Consider the following 19,144-nt stretch of genomic DNA (forward strand, 5'->3'; position numbering starts at 1 on the left):
ATCTTTAGTGGAAGAGTGGTGGATAACTGGAGTGGATTCCCAGCAGAAGTGGTAGAGGTAAATACAGTGCCGCAGATAAGAATATAGCCAAGTCAGGCTTTCCTGGCTGTTGAACCCCCTCCAGGGCGGCTGATTTTGCAGCCCAGGCAGAAACCCATCACGGGACTGTTTACACGCCATGTGCCAACCCCGGGCTGTTCTGCTGATGGAGGGTACAGCACCGCTGCGGGTATCGCAGTTTGCAGCTCTTATTTCAGAGTTAATATTCACTGATAGAAGCAAGAACACTATTATTTATTATTATTATTATTATTTATTTTTATTTTTATTATTATTATTTATTTTTATTATTATTATTTATTTTTATTTATTATTATTATTATTATTTATTTTTATTTATTATTATTATTTTTTTATTATTATTATTATTTTTATTATTTATTTATTTATTTATTATTATTTTTGGCCCCCGTCTAGTCGCCCGTTTCTCCTGCTGTAAAGACTTAAACCTTGATCAGTCATTGGTCTTGTTTTAGATTCAGGAGCCGTATGCCTATCCCATGCATGTTTAATACCCTCGCTGTATTACCCTCTACCACTTCTGGTGGGAGGATGTTCCACTTTTCTACCCACCTGCTCAGTAAAGTTAAACTTCCTTACATTACATCTAAATATTGGGGTGGAAAACAGGGAAGGGAGCCCCGCGTTTTTAAAGCACAGTTTAATTTCTTTAGTGTTGTTTTCGTAATGAGATTATTATATAAACGTGATCTTTAGATTACATCAGAACGATGTAACGTTAATTGAAATCCGCGGCCGATTACTCCGCTCTGTCCCTGCCGTATGCCTTATTAACCCCTAACTGCCTGCAGCCTTGGGGTATTTTTGGGATCGCTGGGTCCCCTGTGGCCACCCTGCTCTCTCACGTCCTTTACATATAACTCCTCTGCATTGCTGCCTGTCGGCCGCTGGTTTCTGGCTGGCTAACTCCGTCGCTGTCTCGTTTTATTGGGACGAGAGCGGTTTGGACGTCTGTCGCTGCTAATTCCCGCGCATGTCCGTTACCAAAGGATCTGAAGAGCTGAATGCGTAGAAAATGTCCTAAGAGAATAGATCTGCTGCTGTATAAAAGATATGTCTAACATCTGAATGTGGGGTGCCATGTCTTCCCCCTCCACTTACCCTATAGCCTATATACGTACCCACCTGTAGAATGTTGTAAATCTTCCATTATTAATGCGTCTCGATGACTAGGTTGGGAATCGCTTCTCCATCGATCCAACTCCTTCCTTTCATTGAACCCCCCCCCCCATTTGCAGCTCTCTCTCCCTTTCACATCCACCGGTGGTCTCTCCAACACCTGGCTGCCCCGTCATGATTGCCAATGGTCCCACCATATGAACCGTAGGACCATGAGGTCTCGCTCTATTAGATGTAATCGTCTTTGTTACTTTTGTAGTTATTACATAAGCATCTGACGTCTCTTCTTTGTGTTTTGTTCATTCAGGTTATAATGGACGGTTGGGACTGGAAGTGAACCTGTAACAGACTTCGTGAAACTCCCTGCGGTTAAGCTGAAGACACTCCCTCTGATTCATTATCGGTCTTTGGAAACTTTGTAAACGGTTAACCCCTTTGGCCGGGCTGTGACTTTCTGGTGGAACAGGAAAAGTAGCGAAGATGCCAATCTTAAAGCAGCTGGTCACCAACCCCAATGCATCCAAGCGTAGGTCAAGAGCCGACCTCACGGCAGAGATGATAAGCGCCCCGCTGGGGGACTTCCGCCACACCATGCACATTGGGAGGTCAGGGGATGCCTTTGGAGATACCTCCTTCCTCAACAGCAAAGGAGAAGAACAACCAGAGCCAGAAGAGTCGGTCCCGAAGCCAGGGCTGTTATCCAGACATTTCCGGAGCAGCAAACGTTCCCTGTCTGTTACTCGTAGTGACAGAAGGGATATGTTAGGATCGCTCAGGGATTCTGCCTTGTTTGTAAAAAATGCTGTCTCTTTGCCCCAATTAACAGAAAAGGAGATGGACAGGAGTTCATCCGGCAAGAAGATGCCCAAGAGCTTGTCATCCAGCCCAGTCAAGAAGGGACCTGAGGAACCGCGTATAAATGGAGCGTCTGCCAAAAGCCCGCCACCCGTTCCAGATCCTGCCCTGGCAGAGAAAGAATTTGGGGAGCTAACAGAGCTTCCAGAATCGGCTCCCAAGGGTAGCCAAGGCATGAAGCATGCAGAGTCCATCATGTCATTCCATATTGACCTGGGGCCATCCATGCTGGGAGATATATTAAGCGTCATGGACAACAGCGGGTGGGAACAAGACCTAGACCGCAGTCTTGATGAGATCGATGGGAATGGTATAGAACATAGTCAAAGTTCTTTGTCGTCAAGTCACCCAATGCATGCTCCTGACCGGGAGAGCAGGTTGGCCACTGCTCATCCAAGCTCCGGCCCAAATCACAAGAGCCAGGTTATCAAAGACAAACGTTCTGAGTCCAGAGGTACCACAGGGGGCCCGGGTGAAAAACAGAGGAAAGGGAGAGACTTTTCTTTCATGGACGAAGAAGAAGATGAGATCAGAGTGTAGAAATGGCTGATGTATCCCATAGCCTCTATTGAACAGAGAAGCTGCCCAAGTATAGAACATAATGGCTCAACACCCCGAGCCCAGAACACTGGGACTGTTCCGGCAATAACCCTTTCTAGTGTCTGCCTCATGTGCTCTTCCTTGAACTGAGAATGGAGTTTTATTAGCTATTTGAGATGTTTAATGGCAATAAGGCACTCCATGGACAGGATCTAGCAACTGAGAAGACTATTCAGTGGCTATTTAGAATCCGTATGGGGACTAACCAAGAGAAAGTATTTTCTTTTCCCTTTCATCCACCAAGGCAAAGAGACGAAATAAAGTGATGCCATAGATGGATCCATCAACAAATGAAGCTGAGACCGGTCATGTGTGATTGTAATCTGCACGGCGAGACAAAAGTTTGGTGCCACATCATGCGTTGCACCTCAACAGATGTCATGTTTGAGGTGGGAATCCATCATTCCCACCAGTGGGATCTATTCGAGTAAGACTCCCTCCAAAGGATGCCAACAAATGTTCATTCATTTTGTGGTGGATTTTATTGGGATTTTTGACTGCCCCCCCCCTCCCCAAAAAAACAAACATATGCTCATTATGGTAGCAAACGTAGTTTTGGGAAACCCTATAAAAATACATCAGACTTAAACATGTGATGAGTGTGTGCCCCCCCCCCCCCCCCGACAATCCAGAGCTTCATTTTTTTCCAGCTGGCAGTGGAAGTTGTTAAACTAAGAAAAGCCCCCCCAAATGTTGTTTTCTGCCTCCTCCCAGATCCATAAACCCTAATAGCGCATTTTATTGAGGAGAAACCACATTTGCATTGCCCAGCGCTGGGCACCTGAAGCCTCCAAGTTGGCTAAGAGTGAGTGGAGTTGTAGGCTTCATGGAGCTGGAGTGCTTGGATTGTCCAGAATGGACCATTTGCCGTTTCTGCTAAAAAATAAATAGTGCCTCCTATTCTGCATTTTAAGGGAGGTTATTAAACTTTAAATAATTTTGCGCGAGGGAATCTGCCTTCTGTTTGGTTTTTATTTATTTATAGTCCTTCCAGCAAAGCATACTTTTTTTTTTTTTTTTTTTTTTTTTTGTCCACACTAAAGATAACTGCTCGACGCCGATGCCAAAATGTATTATTAGAGCCGGCCTTACTGTTTCGGCTTTGAATTTTTTATTTTTTAATGAAATAAATGGGCTTTGGAGAATTGGGGGTATGACAAACCAGGGAACGAGTAGATGTTAACACCCAACAACAACTGTAGACCACATATTGTGATTAATGCTTGCGATTTGAAGACAAAGGGCTTATAAAAGAGGTCTACTCCATTCACACCCTCACCACATCACCGGAAATCGACTTCTGACCACCAACTTGAGCGGGACTAGCCACCAATTCGAGAACAACCAACATGTATGGTCCTTCAAACACAACTCTCGAAATAAGCATAGCTTGTTGTCTGGTGATTGCTGGGCAAGAGGTGATGACCTCACTTTTCTGTAATCCTGTCAGAGGTTGGAACAATGTTCCCCCAAATTATGTCTATGTGGTCCATCTGATGTTGATGTAAGCAGTTGTGTCTTCATGATGTAACATTCTTTTTGAGGTGTCCCTCCCATTGTTGTTAGGACGTTCTCCTGGAATGGAATGTAATTCTATGGTTAATTGAGATGGCCTTTATCAGGACCACCTTTTGGGGTGAACATCTAGTGTATAGTTGCCCTTGGTAGGACCATAGTGACCAATGCAGGATTATGAACTTCAAAATGCAAAAGATAACACAAATTCTATGCATGCTGATGAAGAGTGGAAGCAGCCGTAGAGTTGGTTGGTCTTCCATCAATGGAAAGCCCATTTGCATGAGTTGGGCGAGCAGTTGGAAATAACCATTTTGATTGCCAGGCAATCTATACCGCAGAGCAGGATTCAGTAAATTCTGTTTTCTCTCTTAAAAAGAACACATTTTTTTGTGCCATGCATAATTACACACTACATATCTCCCTTTCTACGCTGGGAAGCAGAGCTGCTTGCATCGTGATAGATTTTGTGATGTGTAAAGAGACTCTACGGATCTCACCCGCAGTGACCCGAATAAAATCTGTCGCTTTTTGCTCTGCCTCTTGTGTTCTTTTTATAGGTGATCTGGGCAAAGATTGTGTAATGGGGGTAAGTTTGGGGTCTTATTACTTAAAAAAAAGCGCATTCAACGATGTTTCAGAGATGACCAAAGAGAAAACAAACACTTCATGGAAACTAATTATGGGTAAAAATGGTTACATTGTAAGTGTCTCTGGCATCTCCGACGCTCTAAAAGGGGCTATTGAACACTTGGTGGGGGGAGGTTCTAGCATCCAAAGCCTACTTAGACCTTGTCGGGCTTGAAGCTACATTCTAATTAAATATTTTTTAGTGAAGCTCATGAAGGACCAACCATGGTGCAGTCCTTCTGCCAGAAGGTCCAAGCTTTCTTCAAATGTAACTCATCGATAGAACAGGAAGGGCTCTTTGGAGATGACCCTTCCTACTGAGTGCTGGTAATCTCGAAAACACTCAGTTTAGTGAATATTGCCTAGAGCCGATACAACTTCTCCAACCAAGGGACATCTTCACCGTTAACGGTCTGGATATTCTCCAAAGAATTCATCGTATTAAAGCAAACGGGCTTTGGAAACTGGTGGAACGTTGGCAAACACTGGACTTTCTGGACGCTCCAAATGGGCAACACCTTCCAGATGTTCCACAGGTTCTCCTAAGTTCTTCTGAAATGTGGGGTTGGTGAATCCCAGGAGGGCCACATCCATAGGAGTTAAAAAAAAGTCCAGAGACTACTGGAATTTACCCGATTTATTGTCATATACCCTTTTTATGAGAATCCCAATTGTTGGAGGGTTTGCAGTCCAGGACATGTATGCTTTAGGACTATATTACCGGGCGGTGCTGATCCGTACATTACGTTTCTTTATATAGCGCCCACAGATTCAGTAGCGCTTCACAATCAGAGTCTTGTGAGCTTACGATCTAGCCGTGGCGTTTCCTCTCGAAGGAAAAAAACATCTTCTCTAAAATATATTATTATTTTACCCCAAAAGTACCCTTCAGCCAAAGAACAGAAGCGTGATATTCCGGGAACTTTGCCAAAGCGAATGTTATACATTTTAACACATCGTTTCCCAAAAGTCAAGTGACACAGTAACAGCGTTCAGTCTGCTCTGGCTACTTAAAGCGGAGACGTCGGCAACAATGAAAAAAATAAATAATTGTTCTTATTATTCTTATTGTTGTTTCATATAGCGCCATCCTATTCAGCAGGGTAACGAATGTGCAAATCAGACAGGTTAATCGCTATTTAATTGTATAGATTAACCAGCGGCTGAGAGGGTGGGAGATAAGTGGAACAGCCTCCCAGCAGAAGTGGTAGAGGGTAATACAGTGAGTGTATTAAACACGTGTGGGATAGACATACGGCTCCTGAATCTAAGACGAGACCAACGACCGATTAAGGAAAATGGGGCTGATTCTGCGTTTCTATGTTCGCTGCGTGTTTATAGGAACTGATTTGATCTACGCGCTCCGGGCGGCTGTCACATCCAGCAGGGTACACTGAGGCTTTGTGCGGCCGGCCGAGAGACCGCGTGACTGCAGGAGAGAGCAAAGCAGAGTATATTAACCCCTACAGCCCTGTGAGTGACAACCATATAACTTATCTGACCATAGAATTTGCCAGCAGATCGGCCCCTGTCTAGTCTGCCTGTTTCTCCTGCTGTAAAGACTCAAACCTTAATCAGTCGTTGGTCTCGTCTTAGATTCAGGAGCTGTATGCCTATCCCATGCATGTTTAATCCCCTCACTGTATTACCCTCTACCACTTCTGCTGGGAGGCTGTTCCACTTATCTACCACCCTCTCAGTAAGGTAAAACCTCCTTAAGTCCCATAATCTTTACATGAGAAAAATCTAAGGGGTCTATTGTGGAAAAATAAATATGGATCCAGCATCAAATTATTAAGGTTAAAAAAAACACATTGCTGGGTTTAAAACAAGAGCCATTGAATAAAAAGAAAATTCTCCCAAAACCCTGCAACATGCACTAAACATACCGCATGCATATAACGGGGGGGTCTCTCGCCCACTCGAGTGCATAAAGCTTATTATAAGCATTTATTACTTTTGGAAAGCTCAGAGCCTACACTAAATAATTATTTAATCGTTTGAAATGTAGCACTGTTTCTGTTTTCTGGGGGAATTATTAATTGTAGATCTAGTCATGTGACATAAGGATACGCGCCTGATAGGCTGAAAATCCTCGGTGTCAGAGACCAGGAAAATCCGCATGAGACATCTTACTAGGGGTGTAGAACGGCCCTGTAGGGAGCGTACACTATAACTGCAGCTGGACATGAGGGTATTTATGTGGCTCCTTTACAAACGCTTTATGCAGGGCTACAAAGATTTAAATGCATCCCGCAGAATATATTGTAAAGGTGCCATTACCCTCTCACTTGGTGAAGTTTGATCTATACACTGTATAGATCAATGTGTGCATTGCTTGGGGGACACGATGTCCTCTGAGGAGGAATAATTCTCCATACATGATGTGCAGACCAAGGCACTGAGACTTGACTCACACATATGCTTCTCATTCTGTTTTGTCACTTCCTTTTTTGTGAGGTCACTTCCTGCCACCACCTTAATGGCTCCAGGACTCTGCTGCAGCCTTGCGGTTGAAGGTGCAGGTAAGAGGATGAATACAACAGAATATATTCAGCGCAAGTTATTGTTTAAGACCATATACACACCTATACATACATACATACATACATACATACAGGTATAATACATACATTTAATTTGCAGACAGATTGGCCCCATTGGCCCCATTCGGCCCCCATCTAGACGCTCATTTTTCCTGCTGTAACGACTCAAACCTTAATCAGCCGTTGGTCTCGTCTTAGAGTCAGGAGCCGTATGCCTATCCCATGCATGTTTAATACCCTCAATTTTTTACCCTCTACCACTTCTGCTCGGCGGCTGTTCCACTTATCTACCACCCTCTCAGTAAAGTAAAAATCTCCTTGCAATCCATCTAAGCCTTTGACCCTCTAGATTCTGGTTTCTTTATGTATTAAAAGATATATATAGTGTCCTGTGTTTTAAGGGGATGTGACCGCGGCCGCTGTGTTATTTTTGTTACATGTTACAGTGTAACACAACCTTTGTTTGTAAATCCGGGGGTTTATAAACTCTCACGCACCGCTTACGGCAAACAGGTTCTGCTGCAATACAGGCTTCTATGATCTTGAGATAAAAATTTGTACATCTTGTGCTTTAAAGTTCTGTAATTATTAGGATAAAGGTTACATTTAGTGAACTCTGCATCATTATTATTATTATTTATTTGTATTTAATTATTTTATTGTTGTTATTTTTATTATGTTTTTTTTAAATATAGTATAATTTGTTATTTTCACAAAAAGCAATATTTGTAGCAGTCACTTTGTATGTTTATGCCCAAACTTCTAGACAAATGTAGTAAGTTCTTATGAAGCTGGCTTGCGGTAAACAATAGAATATCTGTGTCTAAATCACCCAGAGGACTCTCTGATTAAGATCTTTGGGGAAAGAGACTTCACTACCATAAGATGGACTTAATTAGCATTACAGTAAAGAATCCACACAGTGCTGTAACCAGGAGATCACACGACTGCCTACAATGGCGACCCCGAGACCTTTAAAGTTGAGTTCGTCTTCCAGTCGTTCTCATCTCTTGAGGATTGTAACATTGGTTCTTTGGCTCTGTTTAGTGAGGCGTAAAGGATTTGGACCTGGGTTGAGTGGCGTTCTCCTGGTTGGAGTCTCGCAGCCATGCAGGAACTTATTGCTGGGATAGAGAAGTTCAGCTTTGACTTTGAAAGGGACGTTCAAGGTCAGAGAGGGACCCTTCCTCTGCCCTTCCAAGGGATGGACAGTAAGTTAAAGTTTGGTGATGGAAACGTTTGTGAAACTCACATGGAATTACACACAATTACACACAAAGCTCCTTGAGAACATCTGGGTGAAGCAACTTATGGAAGTTCTAATGGCCCCCAGTCTTTTGATCTTTGATATGGAAGGTCACTCTCCGGTCTACAAACTATTGCCAGAAAGAGTCTTATAATAGTTTCCAGGCCGGGAGGTTGTGGGAACCTATAGAACGTGGCCCCTGGTTAGGAACCACCTAAAGGACCCTCTGATGAAAGTCTTTGGGGAAAGATACTTGACTACTATAAGCAGGACTTATTTAGCCTGACAGTAAAGAATCAGCTCAGTGTTGGGCTTGAGATTGGAAAGTAGCCAATAGTTGACGCCAAAATGGTGGCCCGTAGACCAAGTTTATTGGAACGATGCGAACCAAAACCTGAATTTTTGGGAGTCTGGGGTGGGTGATGGTCTTGTAGACCCCGGCGTAGGTTGCTCTGACAGGTTGTGCTTGGCCTATAAAAGGATCTCCTCTGCTGTGCAAAACAAACATGGCGTCTCTTGTGTCCTCTTGCAGAATCCGGAGCAGCTGTATGTGACTTCTTTCTTAAAGGGGTATGCAGAAGAGGTACGTTATACAACTATAAAAAAAACTCATTTCCGTTACGAACTTATAAAAAACAAACCCTATTTCCTCTGAGCCGATGAAAACATTGTTTTTAGCGACTCAGCTACGGAAAAATAATTGTATTTATTGAATGGGGTGATTCACAATCATTACGATGCAATAAAGCCGGTTTATATCATGCGCTTAAATATGTTGTAAAACGTGCAGTGATTTTTCTTTAGTTTTGTGGGATTTTTTAGGATCCTATAATTTTACTGGGGAATATTTTGTTTATTTGGATAGATTTTTAATACTAAATGTAAGAAGTTTCCACCAAGTCGTGGAACGTATCGATTGCTCCAGATACTAATTGACATCTCCAGCTTTGTTGGTGACGCTATACTTTGGGTGAAAAGACCCCCTTTTTGTTCTGTTGTATTGAATTCTAGGTCCCATGTGTCCGTTCCGCCATTTGAGTGGCGAGAAGACGGTGGTCTGCAAGCATTGGCTGAGGGGTCTGTGCAAGAAAGGAGATAACTGCGAATTTCTCCATGAGTATGACATGGACCGCATGCCAGAATGCTACTTCTACTCTAAATTCGGTAAGGGAGGTGAGGGGGATATTATTTTCTATATGCATATATGCCCCCCCCATGGATATACCCCCCATATGGATATATCTCTCCCCCCCGTATGGATATATCCTCCCCCCGTATGGATATATCTCTCCCCCCGTATGGATATATCTCTCCCCCCGTATGGATATATCTCTCCCCCCGTATGGATATATCTCTCCCCCCGTATGGATATATCTCTCCCCCCGTATGGATATATCCTCCCCCCGTATGGATATATCCCCCCCCCCGTATGGATATATCTCTCCCCCCCGTATGGATATATCTCTCCCCCCGTATGGATATATCTCTCCCCCCGTATGGATATATCTCTCCCCCCGTATGGATATATCTCTCCCCCCGTATGGATATATCTCTCCCCCCGTATGGATATATCTCTCCCCCCTGTATGGATATATCCTCCCCCCGTATGGATATATCCTCCCCCCGTATGGATATATCCCCCCCCCCCGTATGGATATATCCCCCCCCCCGTATGGATATATCCCCCCCCCCCGTATGGATATATCTCTCCCCCCCGTATGGATATATCTCTCCCCCCGTATGGATATATCTCTCCCCCCGTATGGATATATCTCTCCCCCCGTATGGATATATCTCTCCCCCCGTATGGATATATCTCTCCCCCCTGTATGGATATATCTCTCCCCCCTGTATGGATATATCTCTCCCCCCTGTATGGATATATCTCTCCCCCCTGTATGGATATATCCTCCCCCCGTATGGATATATCCTCCCCCCGTATGGATATATCCCCCTCCCCCCGTATGGATATATCCCCCTCCCCCCGTATGGATATATCTCTCCCCCCGTATGGATATATCCCCCCCCCCGGTATGGATATATCTCCCCCCCTGTATGCATATACAATAAGCATATACCTGTGTGGGATTTTACAACTTTTACACCGATCTCCATACCAAATAAAATAATGACTCCGATAATAGGATAAAAGTTCTGCCACAGACAGCGATGCGGGAATGTAATGGGATTACTGGTCGGGGGCCACCACCTGGTGGTCAACGTACAAAAGTACAAATAATGTGTTATTTTCACGGTTACTCTGAATTCTTCTTCCCGTTTTTACGAGTTATTAGCTATTCGTAAATCACAGTCATCCTCGTCGTGACTTTCAGGTGAATGCAGCAACAAGGACTGTCCCTTTCTTCATATTGATCCAGCGTCCAAAATTAAGGACTGCCCGTGGTACGACCGAGGATTCTGCAAACATGGTAAGGTCTGTCCAGCCAGCTACGTAGGAATCACTCGGCACAGGGTTTAAATCACCGCCCCCCCCCCACCACACCGGTTTAGATCAGATATGGGTAACCTTTACGTATCAGACATGTTGACGACTCCCAGAACGGTCCATGGTTCTGTTCACGTAGAGAAGTAACAGGGAAAAGTCTTTAATTACAATGCCAAATAATAATTGGTTTGGCTACTTTACCAAAGTGACTCGATGGCCGGTTTGGTGGAAGCTTCACGGTGTTTTCTTCAAGTAGGGTAGTCTGCTGCCAATTGACATTCAATTCAACAGCCTTGGCATCATCTTTAAGACACAAAGAGTGCCCATAGACAAACTCATGCCAGGATCAGTTGAGCTACCCTCATGGATAACCACCGCCAAGCAGTAAAGGGGTGTAGAAGTCTGAAGGACCTTGACTGCTGTGTTCTAGTTCTTATTATCTTAATCTTTTTTTCTTCTTTTTCTCCATGAAATTAGGACCTGCGTGCAAACACCGGCACACCCGCAGAGTGATGTGTATAAATTATCTGGTGGGATTCTGCCCTGAAGGACCCAAGTGTAAATATGTACAGTAAGTCCCCCCCCCCCCGAGCCATGCAGAATGAAGAGATCAGTGGGTCATGCCAATCAATGGGGTCTGGGATGACCCGGCTTGCATTTTCAGAGCATGGATGGATATTTAGAGGCGGGAGTGCACATATGGCACAGAAGATTTAGGACTTTGTCGCGGTTTGGTTCTGTGGGTTCCGCGTAGGTGCATTTACTCCACAACCGATTTATTTTCCTTTCCTTACAGCCCTAAAGCAGACCTGGTTCTTTGCACTTCCGACCATCTTAAGGTTGGTTAAAAAAATATATATATTACTGATTTATATAACTTTTCTCAAACTCCTTGCTATGTAGCTTGGGCCAGCCAAGATCTCTAGGCAAGCAATGTCCCCAGGGGCAAGTCGGTCCATGCATTCGCTTAAACATAGGGCTGCCACCACCAGGTTCTATCCTATCAGCTCGGCAGAAAATATGGTGGAGCCAAACAACTCTAGAGAAGACATGAATTACACCCCGGAAGTAAACATTGCTCTAGAAATAGCTTCCATATGGCTTCCCGAGCATCAGGGGAGAGTTTTAATTCCAGAACTGCTGGAGGGGAGCTTGGTAAATACCCCCGCTCTTTAGGTTTATATTCTCACCGCCTGTCCCTTCCATTTATGCCCCTCTACAGAATCTACCTCAACTGCAAAGGCACGGTGAACTCGATGTCAAACCTATTGCAAAGCAGCAGCCTCTGATGGATCTCCCTCACCTCTCGCACTTGACAGTAATTAGCATGATGCACGAGAGATTCAGGAAAATGCAAGAAGTTGCCTGCTGCGGGCTTAGACCCCTAGGACAGGTCACCTGCTTCAAGGCGAGTATGCATACCTCCATAGTCGTCTTCTCTGCTACTTAAATCCCCGTCTCCTCACTCGTCCCTCGTTTTCTAGGAGCTCGGAATGTTTGCTGGGTATGAGGGTATCGCAGGGTTCTACTGCCCTAAAAGCCCCGATAATGCGTATATAAACAGCAGAAAACGTGTTTATCAAAACTTATGTCTTAATTTCTTTGGTCTTCGCAGTGCGGCGACAGAGGGCACTACGCCAACAAATGCTCCAAGGGTCGTTTTGCCTTTCTTGTAAGAAAATGACATGGCGGTGGTGCGGACTGCTTCGGCGCGAGGATTTCCGCGTCAGCCGAGGGGGAGAAATCTACGATTGACCATTTTTTGTCATTTGAGAGCAATCGCCTGATTAACCCCTCGGCGATGATGATGTTGTCCCAAGTGGACGTTCCTTGAGACCTGTAGACATGACCCGAATAATATTGTAATATTTAAAAAAAATAAATATATTTTTCTATGGTTTGCAAATAAATTCCAATTCTTTTTGTGATTAAATTGGGTCTTATCTCCCTAGAGATTGTCGAGTTATCCCGCTTGCATTCCTCCCCTACCAACAGGCCAGGCAAAGGCTTGGCGTTAATGGCGCACCAGGACGGCGACATTACATACCAATTGTTCCTGTTAGAAAAACCATTAGTCTTATTAATGCATTATGGGAAAAATAATAATAATGCAACATATACTTTAAATGGTATCTCCCTGGGGAACAATACTGCTGAGAAGGATTTAGGAGGCTTAACAACAGTGCACAATGCCAGTCAGCAGCTGCAAAGGCCAATATGATATTAGCATGAACAAAAGGGGGCTGCCTTTGGATCAAAAGCAGGAAGGATAGGTAGAAGGAGGGGACTTGATGGACTCTTTTTCAACCAATGTTACTATTAGATGTTATTTCTATCATTTAATCCCTGTCTTTAACTGTTCCACTTGCACTAGAGGGGCACGATTAGCCTACAAACAATTCTTATCTACAGAACGCATCGGGCGGATGGTCTGGCACTGTAACTTCTGGCATATGGTGTTTGATGCCGATAAAAATTACTTTCCCTTTGACCTGGTAATAAAACCACATAAAGTATCAGGCTCTTATTACACACACTATCTTTATACAGTTTCCATTAAAAATAATCTCAGGATGGAGTAAGAACACTTTATTTAAATAGTTAAATTCAGTCTGAAATGTTTAATTATTGATTATTTTTCTCACTCAAACTTGGCCTCCTAAATAAAACTATACAAATTATATATATATATATACCTTGATCATTCTACAACTCAGTGGGGTAGGTTCAAAGAATTCTTTAAGGAGTGTTAAAACACAGCAAATTCACCACTCAAGACAATATAACCATGATGCCGGATTGGGGAAAACGTTGGCCCATGCGCAGCAGAGCCATAGTGTAAGAATTCCAGCGGCGGCTATAAACCCCGTGAGTCCTCAATGGTACTTCCTTTTGCGATCCTGTTCTGGAATACGACAAAGAAATAAAATTGTGAACGTGGAGATCATGTTATTATACTATTACAATTACACAAGCACATTTTTTTACACCATTTACATAACATACATTTATTTATTCCCGCTTTTATTTAAATGCATCATTTATAGCAGGTAAAAGGCACTAAATACAGTGACTGATCTACTTGGTCTGTAATTCTAAACCAAATACACAAAAAAACCCAACTTTAATAAAAGCATCAATAAAATGAACGTTAGTCTTACGGATGTGTTTGTAGTTCCACGTGTAGCTGAGGACACAATATCCAGCCAGCAGCATGGTCAGGCCCCCCACGCTCCCTCTCTTCACGTTGATGTACTTATTGTAGTAACGGTACCAGGCTGGCATAGAGAGGAAGAGACAATGACAGCAGTTCATGGAGCACCAGTGATAACGAGGAGGTTGGGAATATCTGAAGGGCAACAACTTCTTAAAACCAACACGCCGAAACATTATTACTGTCTCAAACCCAAACCGCGGCTGAAATATCTGTTCTCTTACCTTTTCGTACTGTCGTTTGTAATGAATTAATGGAAATTTGTTTGTTTGCCAGCCAAGAGGGAAGTTCTCCAAGTCGGACATCCATCAGGGGTCTTGATGTTAAAGGGATATCTACAAAGGGAGACATTAGCATTGAAATCTCTGTGTACGGGAACGTGTGCGTTTCTTAGGATTAGGGACGCTAACGGGAAGCTAGAATCACACATACCAGATTTGTAGCTATTTTCGTGGAGCTGTTACTTACCATGCTGTATGTGTGTGGACATCTTGGTCTTGATTGGTCTTCTTTCTGTGTCCCATTGATCTTTTCTTTCTGGAAGCAAACGCAGTTCAGCATAATTGGGGTGCAACTCAGAGAACCACTGCATCCTCAGGCTACCTGGAGCTTCACCACTGGAAGACTGTGAAGCAACAACTTCACCTTTGGGAGCTGGGTCCACTCCAGACATGCGAGACTCCTCAACCACCTCCGATGGTTTGGTCAACGAAGAGTAAATGTCCATTCGGTGCAAGAACTGAGCTGCAGAGGTGCCACCTGACAAATTATTCACGCCTTTCAGGGAAATGTTACTAGTGGAGTCACCATAATAGGGTATGTGAGGTGCTGAAAGTGGTGGAACCTGCTTAAAAATCTCACTCCAGTTTTCAGAATATCTGCTCCTTCCAAAGGAACCTTGTATATGTTCCCAAACCAGAGACTTACCAGCAACTAAAATGTCTCCTCTTCTGTCCTGACCTTCTGAAGTAATCTCTTCACCTACTAGTAAAGTTAATAGTTCTTTTTGATGAGTACCAAGTTTTTGGATGGTTCTTGGGAGGTTCAACTCTCTGTTGTTCCCTAAATGTTGTTCCCTGTCATTTGGACCATCTCCTTCAGAAACAGAGGGATCTGGAACTACTTGCAGGAGGACCTTATGGTCCTGGCTACTTGATAAAGTTACCTTCCCTCCAGGTCCTGAGAAACGAGAAGTTGAGTCTCCCAAGGAATGTTCTGCTGAAGACAGTCCAAGGTCATTAGAAGAATGTAAGCAAGGTTTTTCCAGGTTTTCGGTCGTTGCGTCACCCTTAGCATTTTGCACCAGTATATCTTCTTTGACCGTTTTGCTAGTGCCACCTTTTGCCCCATGAGTTGGGGTCAACCTACCGTCCTCCTGAAGATTTTTATGAAAAAGTACTCTCTCGCTGCCCAACCCAGCCTTAACCTTCCCTCTCTCTTTGGTAGATGGGTGGGTGTTTGGCAATAAATCTTTCTTCAAGTTTGTCCTTTTCACAGAAATTTGGACGCCAGCTTCTTCATTCTTTCTGGCAGCGGCCAACCTACAATGGGGCAAATGGGACTTTAGCCTTTTAAATGCCTTTCCGCAGAACGGGCAGGTCTCCATCATCGACAGAGATGCTGGTTCCTTTATTTCTGAAAGATAATATTAAAATGTTAGCTTGTCACCAGACTGGTAGAGTTTTTAATGTTTTAAATAACGAAAAATATTTAATTGCTATTAACCAAAAGAAAACAGCCATTGAAGGCACTGGAGCCTATAGCGTCAGAACTAAAAATGCAAGTTTAATATGTGTGATATAACACAGGTTGAAGATCCATCACCGTCTAAATCTGGTAATCATGGCAACTCACCTAAAATAAGTGAATATGGATACAAATCAAAATTTTTCATGCCTCAAGCAATGGTTACCATGACAATTAGTTTACAAGTTGAAGGGAGGGCATTAACTATTCTACTTCATTAGTAACATATATGTAGGGAGTGAGATAACTATATATATATATATATATATATATAGTATACAATGTGTTTGTGTAATGTAAGTGTAAGCAAGCACTCACTAATAAGGGACACCTTCACTCCCTCAATCATCCAGCAGCTTCCACATGCCTTCAGCAGCTATACTTCAAGCAAGCAATGACCCAGCAATGAATCGCAATCCGATTGGCTTGGAGCTCGGGGGCCTTCCAGCAGCCATATTGGTGCAGGCACACGTTACACATTTGTGGCTGCTTATAGGAATTTTTCTCTCTCTCTCTATATATACACACACACACACACATATATATATATATATATATATATATACACATATATACATGCCATGTAACTATTACTAGAAGTTCTCATGAAAAATATAAATGTACAAGCCATGTTTATACAGAGCTATGTAGGTAATGATGGTTCTTTTGTAGTTTTGCGGTGTTTTACATTAAATAATGTTACAGAGAGGATACTTTTTCACGTATGTAAGTATGTAAGGAGAGAGAAGGGTAGTTTGAGAAAAGGATGTACAATGTAAAGTGAACATTTAGATAACCAATAAAATGGCCACCTCCTCTTAGTTGCTAAGCGACGTTTTCGGCCCAAAGGAGTCTATTGGCTCAGAGTCTTCCGGCGTGAAGCGCGGTGATGTCACGGGGCCTGTATCCGGCTGGGACCGCGGACTGGAGCATAAAGCCTGCCGGTGTCTGAGAGCTCTCCGTGTGGGGAGACCGAGTATGAGGCCGGCTGAGAGAACCTGTAACCGGAGCCTTGGCCACAGACAGCCAGGACAGTGCGTGACTGTGAGCGACTGAGACCGAGACAGACAGGGGCCTGGAGAGACACAGCGGGGAGAAAACCGAAAGAGAGGTCTCCTACCCCAGAGAGACCGCCGGAACGGGAGAGAGAGAGGTCTCCTACCCCAGAGAGACAGCCGGAACGGGAGAGAGAGAGGTCTCCTACCCCAGAGAGACAGCCGGAACGGGAGAGAGAGAGGTCTCCTACCCCAGAGAGACAGCCGGAACGGGAGAGAGAGAGGTCTCCTACCCCAGAGAGACAGCCGGAACGGGAGAGAGAGAGAGAGGTCTCCTACCCCAGAGAGACAGCCGGAACGCGAGAGAGAGGTCTCCTACCCCAGAGAGACAGCCGCGAGCTGAGAAAGAGGAGAGGTCTGTTGCCCCCGAGACACAGGCAGGACCAGATAAGGAGAGAAAGAGATCTCCTGTCCCATATTGAGACAACATCAGAGAGAGAGAGAGGTCTCCTCTCCAAGAGAAACCACCAGAACCAAAGAGACCCCCTCTGTTCTAGAGACAGGCAGGACATTAGAGAGTCTCCTACATGAGACAGTTGGGATCAGAGATCTCCAGTTTGAAAAAGGTAGAGAGGCCTGGCAGTGAGACAGGCAGTTTCACAGAGAGAGCGCTCTAGTACTAAGAGAGGGGTGTTAGACATACAGCACATTGTGAGAAGACAGGTGCTGCCCGAGACGGCCCAAACAGAGCAGAGCCCTCCTACCAACTCTCAGGCCCAAAACCCTCAGTAACTGGGAGAGACAGTCTGCCCCCCGTCGTCTCCCACCCGTCAACCAGGCTCCTTGGAATCTTCATTCTGACTCAGCAAGTTCGGCCCCGGCGGAACCTTAGAGCCCAAATGTTGCCTGACAGCAGGTAAGAGACGGCGCGCCGCGTTTGACAATAACGACGTTTATTGTTATTTTGTCCAACGACTGATTAAGGTTTACGTCTTTAGCCGGTAAAACGGGGGCCGAGCGGCTGCTTTTACGTTGAGTGCGTCCGCTGTCGTTTTGCTTGTTTGCAGATTCCGGTGAAGCTCTCCGACCTGCCTGTTATATGAACGTTAATATAAAACATTTTGCTTTGCTTGCAGGAAGCGGGGACGAAGCTGTAACGATGTCTCCCTGGTCCCGCAGTCCAAGAGGAGCAACAGGAACTCGGGGCTCCAGGAGTGGGAAACGGAGGTAGGGGGGCTCCCTTTCCGAAATCTACCCCCTGCCAATGCCCTAAGACTTAGAATTGTATGGGTTCCGCGTCACAGCTTAGTTGGTGCGAGGGATTGAGGGGCGAAGAAGTGACAGTTTAATGTCTCTGTCCACTTCGCCAAAGAATGCATATAGTACTCTACATCCATTCTTAATAGCTATAACAATAGCTTGAAGCAGCCAATCAGGAAAGTGCGCCCATTAGAACGGGGGGGGGGGGTGCTCTGCGCTCGTTCGCCAACCAAGCACTGGCGTTTCCTGCATGGGGCAGGGGTAGGCGGAGGGGCAAATACATATAGAGAGGGTTTTGTGGAATCCCCAATGGCTTCGCTAGAGGGACACCATGTGACCGCTCGGCTATCATGTGTGTTAAAGTTGTTTATGTATGTCTTTTTTTTTTTTACTTGAAGTCTTCAGGCAGTGACACCGGCAGCAATGGCAGCTCCTGTAGAAGCCACGGGGCAAAGGACACACAGACCGTAGGAGACGACGCCATCCCGGAGCAGTCTGCGCTTAATGACGGACATTACGTCTACATCAACCAAATCCTGAAGGAGGCGCACTTCTCCAGCCTACAGCACCGCGGCTGCCTCACCTACTAGGGAGACGCCGACCGCCATTACCGCGACCTACAAAACATCCAAAAAGCCGCCGCACAAACCGACTGCCTTCCCTCCTGCGATATTCCGGCCGTCACAGACACTTTTACAGGAACGTTTGTTTTCTTTGGTTTGCTTTCGAACGGGTCGTGTGGTTTAAATGCAAGAACGGGCAGTAAGGACTTTTTTTGGAGTCCAAAGTAACATCCTGCTCTGTTTAATTTAACCACATTGTACATTTTATTCCCTTTGTTGTAACTGGAAGGTGAATAAAGATAGCACTTTTGGGTTAACGTACGTTCTC

General features: G+C 44.5%; 3 protein-coding genes across 3 annotated transcripts; all 3 read left to right on the top strand.

The window, feature by feature from the left end:
* Nucleotides 1-1,680: 1,680 nt before the first annotated feature.
* LOC149278729 (cdc42 effector protein 4-like) lies at nucleotides 1,681-2,595 on the top strand. Its single transcript, XM_089501832.1, has one exon. It carries the CDS (start codon nucleotides 1,681-1,683, stop codon nucleotides 2,593-2,595), a length of 915 nt encoding a protein of 304 aa, XP_089357958.1.
* A 5,859-nt stretch (nucleotides 2,596-8,454) lies between these two features.
* LOC149278730 (putative cleavage and polyadenylation specificity factor subunit 4-like protein) lies at nucleotides 8,455-13,056 on the top strand. The gene is made up of 9 exons (XM_089501807.1): nucleotides 8,455-8,557; nucleotides 9,125-9,175; nucleotides 9,604-9,756; nucleotides 10,926-11,021; nucleotides 11,516-11,609; nucleotides 11,835-11,877; nucleotides 12,261-12,356; nucleotides 12,654-12,710; nucleotides 12,991-13,056. Exons 1-9 carry the CDS (start codon nucleotides 8,455-8,457, stop codon nucleotides 13,054-13,056), a joined length of 759 nt encoding a protein of 252 aa, XP_089357933.1.
* Nucleotides 13,057-17,892: 4,836 nt separating this feature from the next.
* Nucleotides 17,893-18,843, top strand: LOC149278731 (protein VCF1-like). Its single transcript, XM_089501808.1, has 3 exons — nucleotides 17,893-17,909; nucleotides 18,130-18,220; nucleotides 18,652-18,843. Exons 1-3 carry the CDS (start codon nucleotides 17,893-17,895, stop codon nucleotides 18,841-18,843), a joined length of 300 nt encoding a protein of 99 aa, XP_089357934.1.
* Nucleotides 18,844-19,144: the final 301 nt, after the last annotated feature.

This window comes from Sceloporus occidentalis, unplaced genomic scaffold (assembly GCF_023333645.1).
Source record: "Sceloporus occidentalis isolate IW3139 unplaced genomic scaffold, rSceOcc1.0.p SCAF_182, whole genome shotgun sequence".
NCBI classification, from domain to species: Eukaryota; Metazoa; Chordata; class Lepidosauria; order Squamata; family Phrynosomatidae; genus Sceloporus; species Sceloporus occidentalis.

Bases quoted from the DNA above. Each gene is read 5' to 3' on its own strand.
- LOC149278729 (XM_089501832.1), top strand. From the start codon at position 1,681: ATGCCAATCTTAAAGCAGCTGGTCACCAACCCCAATGCATCCAAGCGT.
- LOC149278730 (XM_089501807.1), top strand. From the start codon at position 8,455: ATGCAGGAACTTATTGCTGGGATAGAGAAGTTCAGCTTTGACTTTGAA. The intron at 9,176-9,603 runs GTACGTTATACA...ATTGAATTCTAG, and splicing joins TAAAGGGGTATGCAGAAGAG to GTCCCATGTGTCCGTTCCGC. The intron at 12,711-12,990 runs GTAAGAAAATGA...TTATCTCCCTAG, and splicing joins AGGGTCGTTTTGCCTTTCTT to AGATTGTCGAGTTATCCCGC.
- LOC149278731 (XM_089501808.1), top strand. The intron at 18,221-18,651 runs GTAGGGGGGCTC...TTTTACTTGAAG, and splicing joins TCCAGGAGTGGGAAACGGAG to TCTTCAGGCAGTGACACCGG.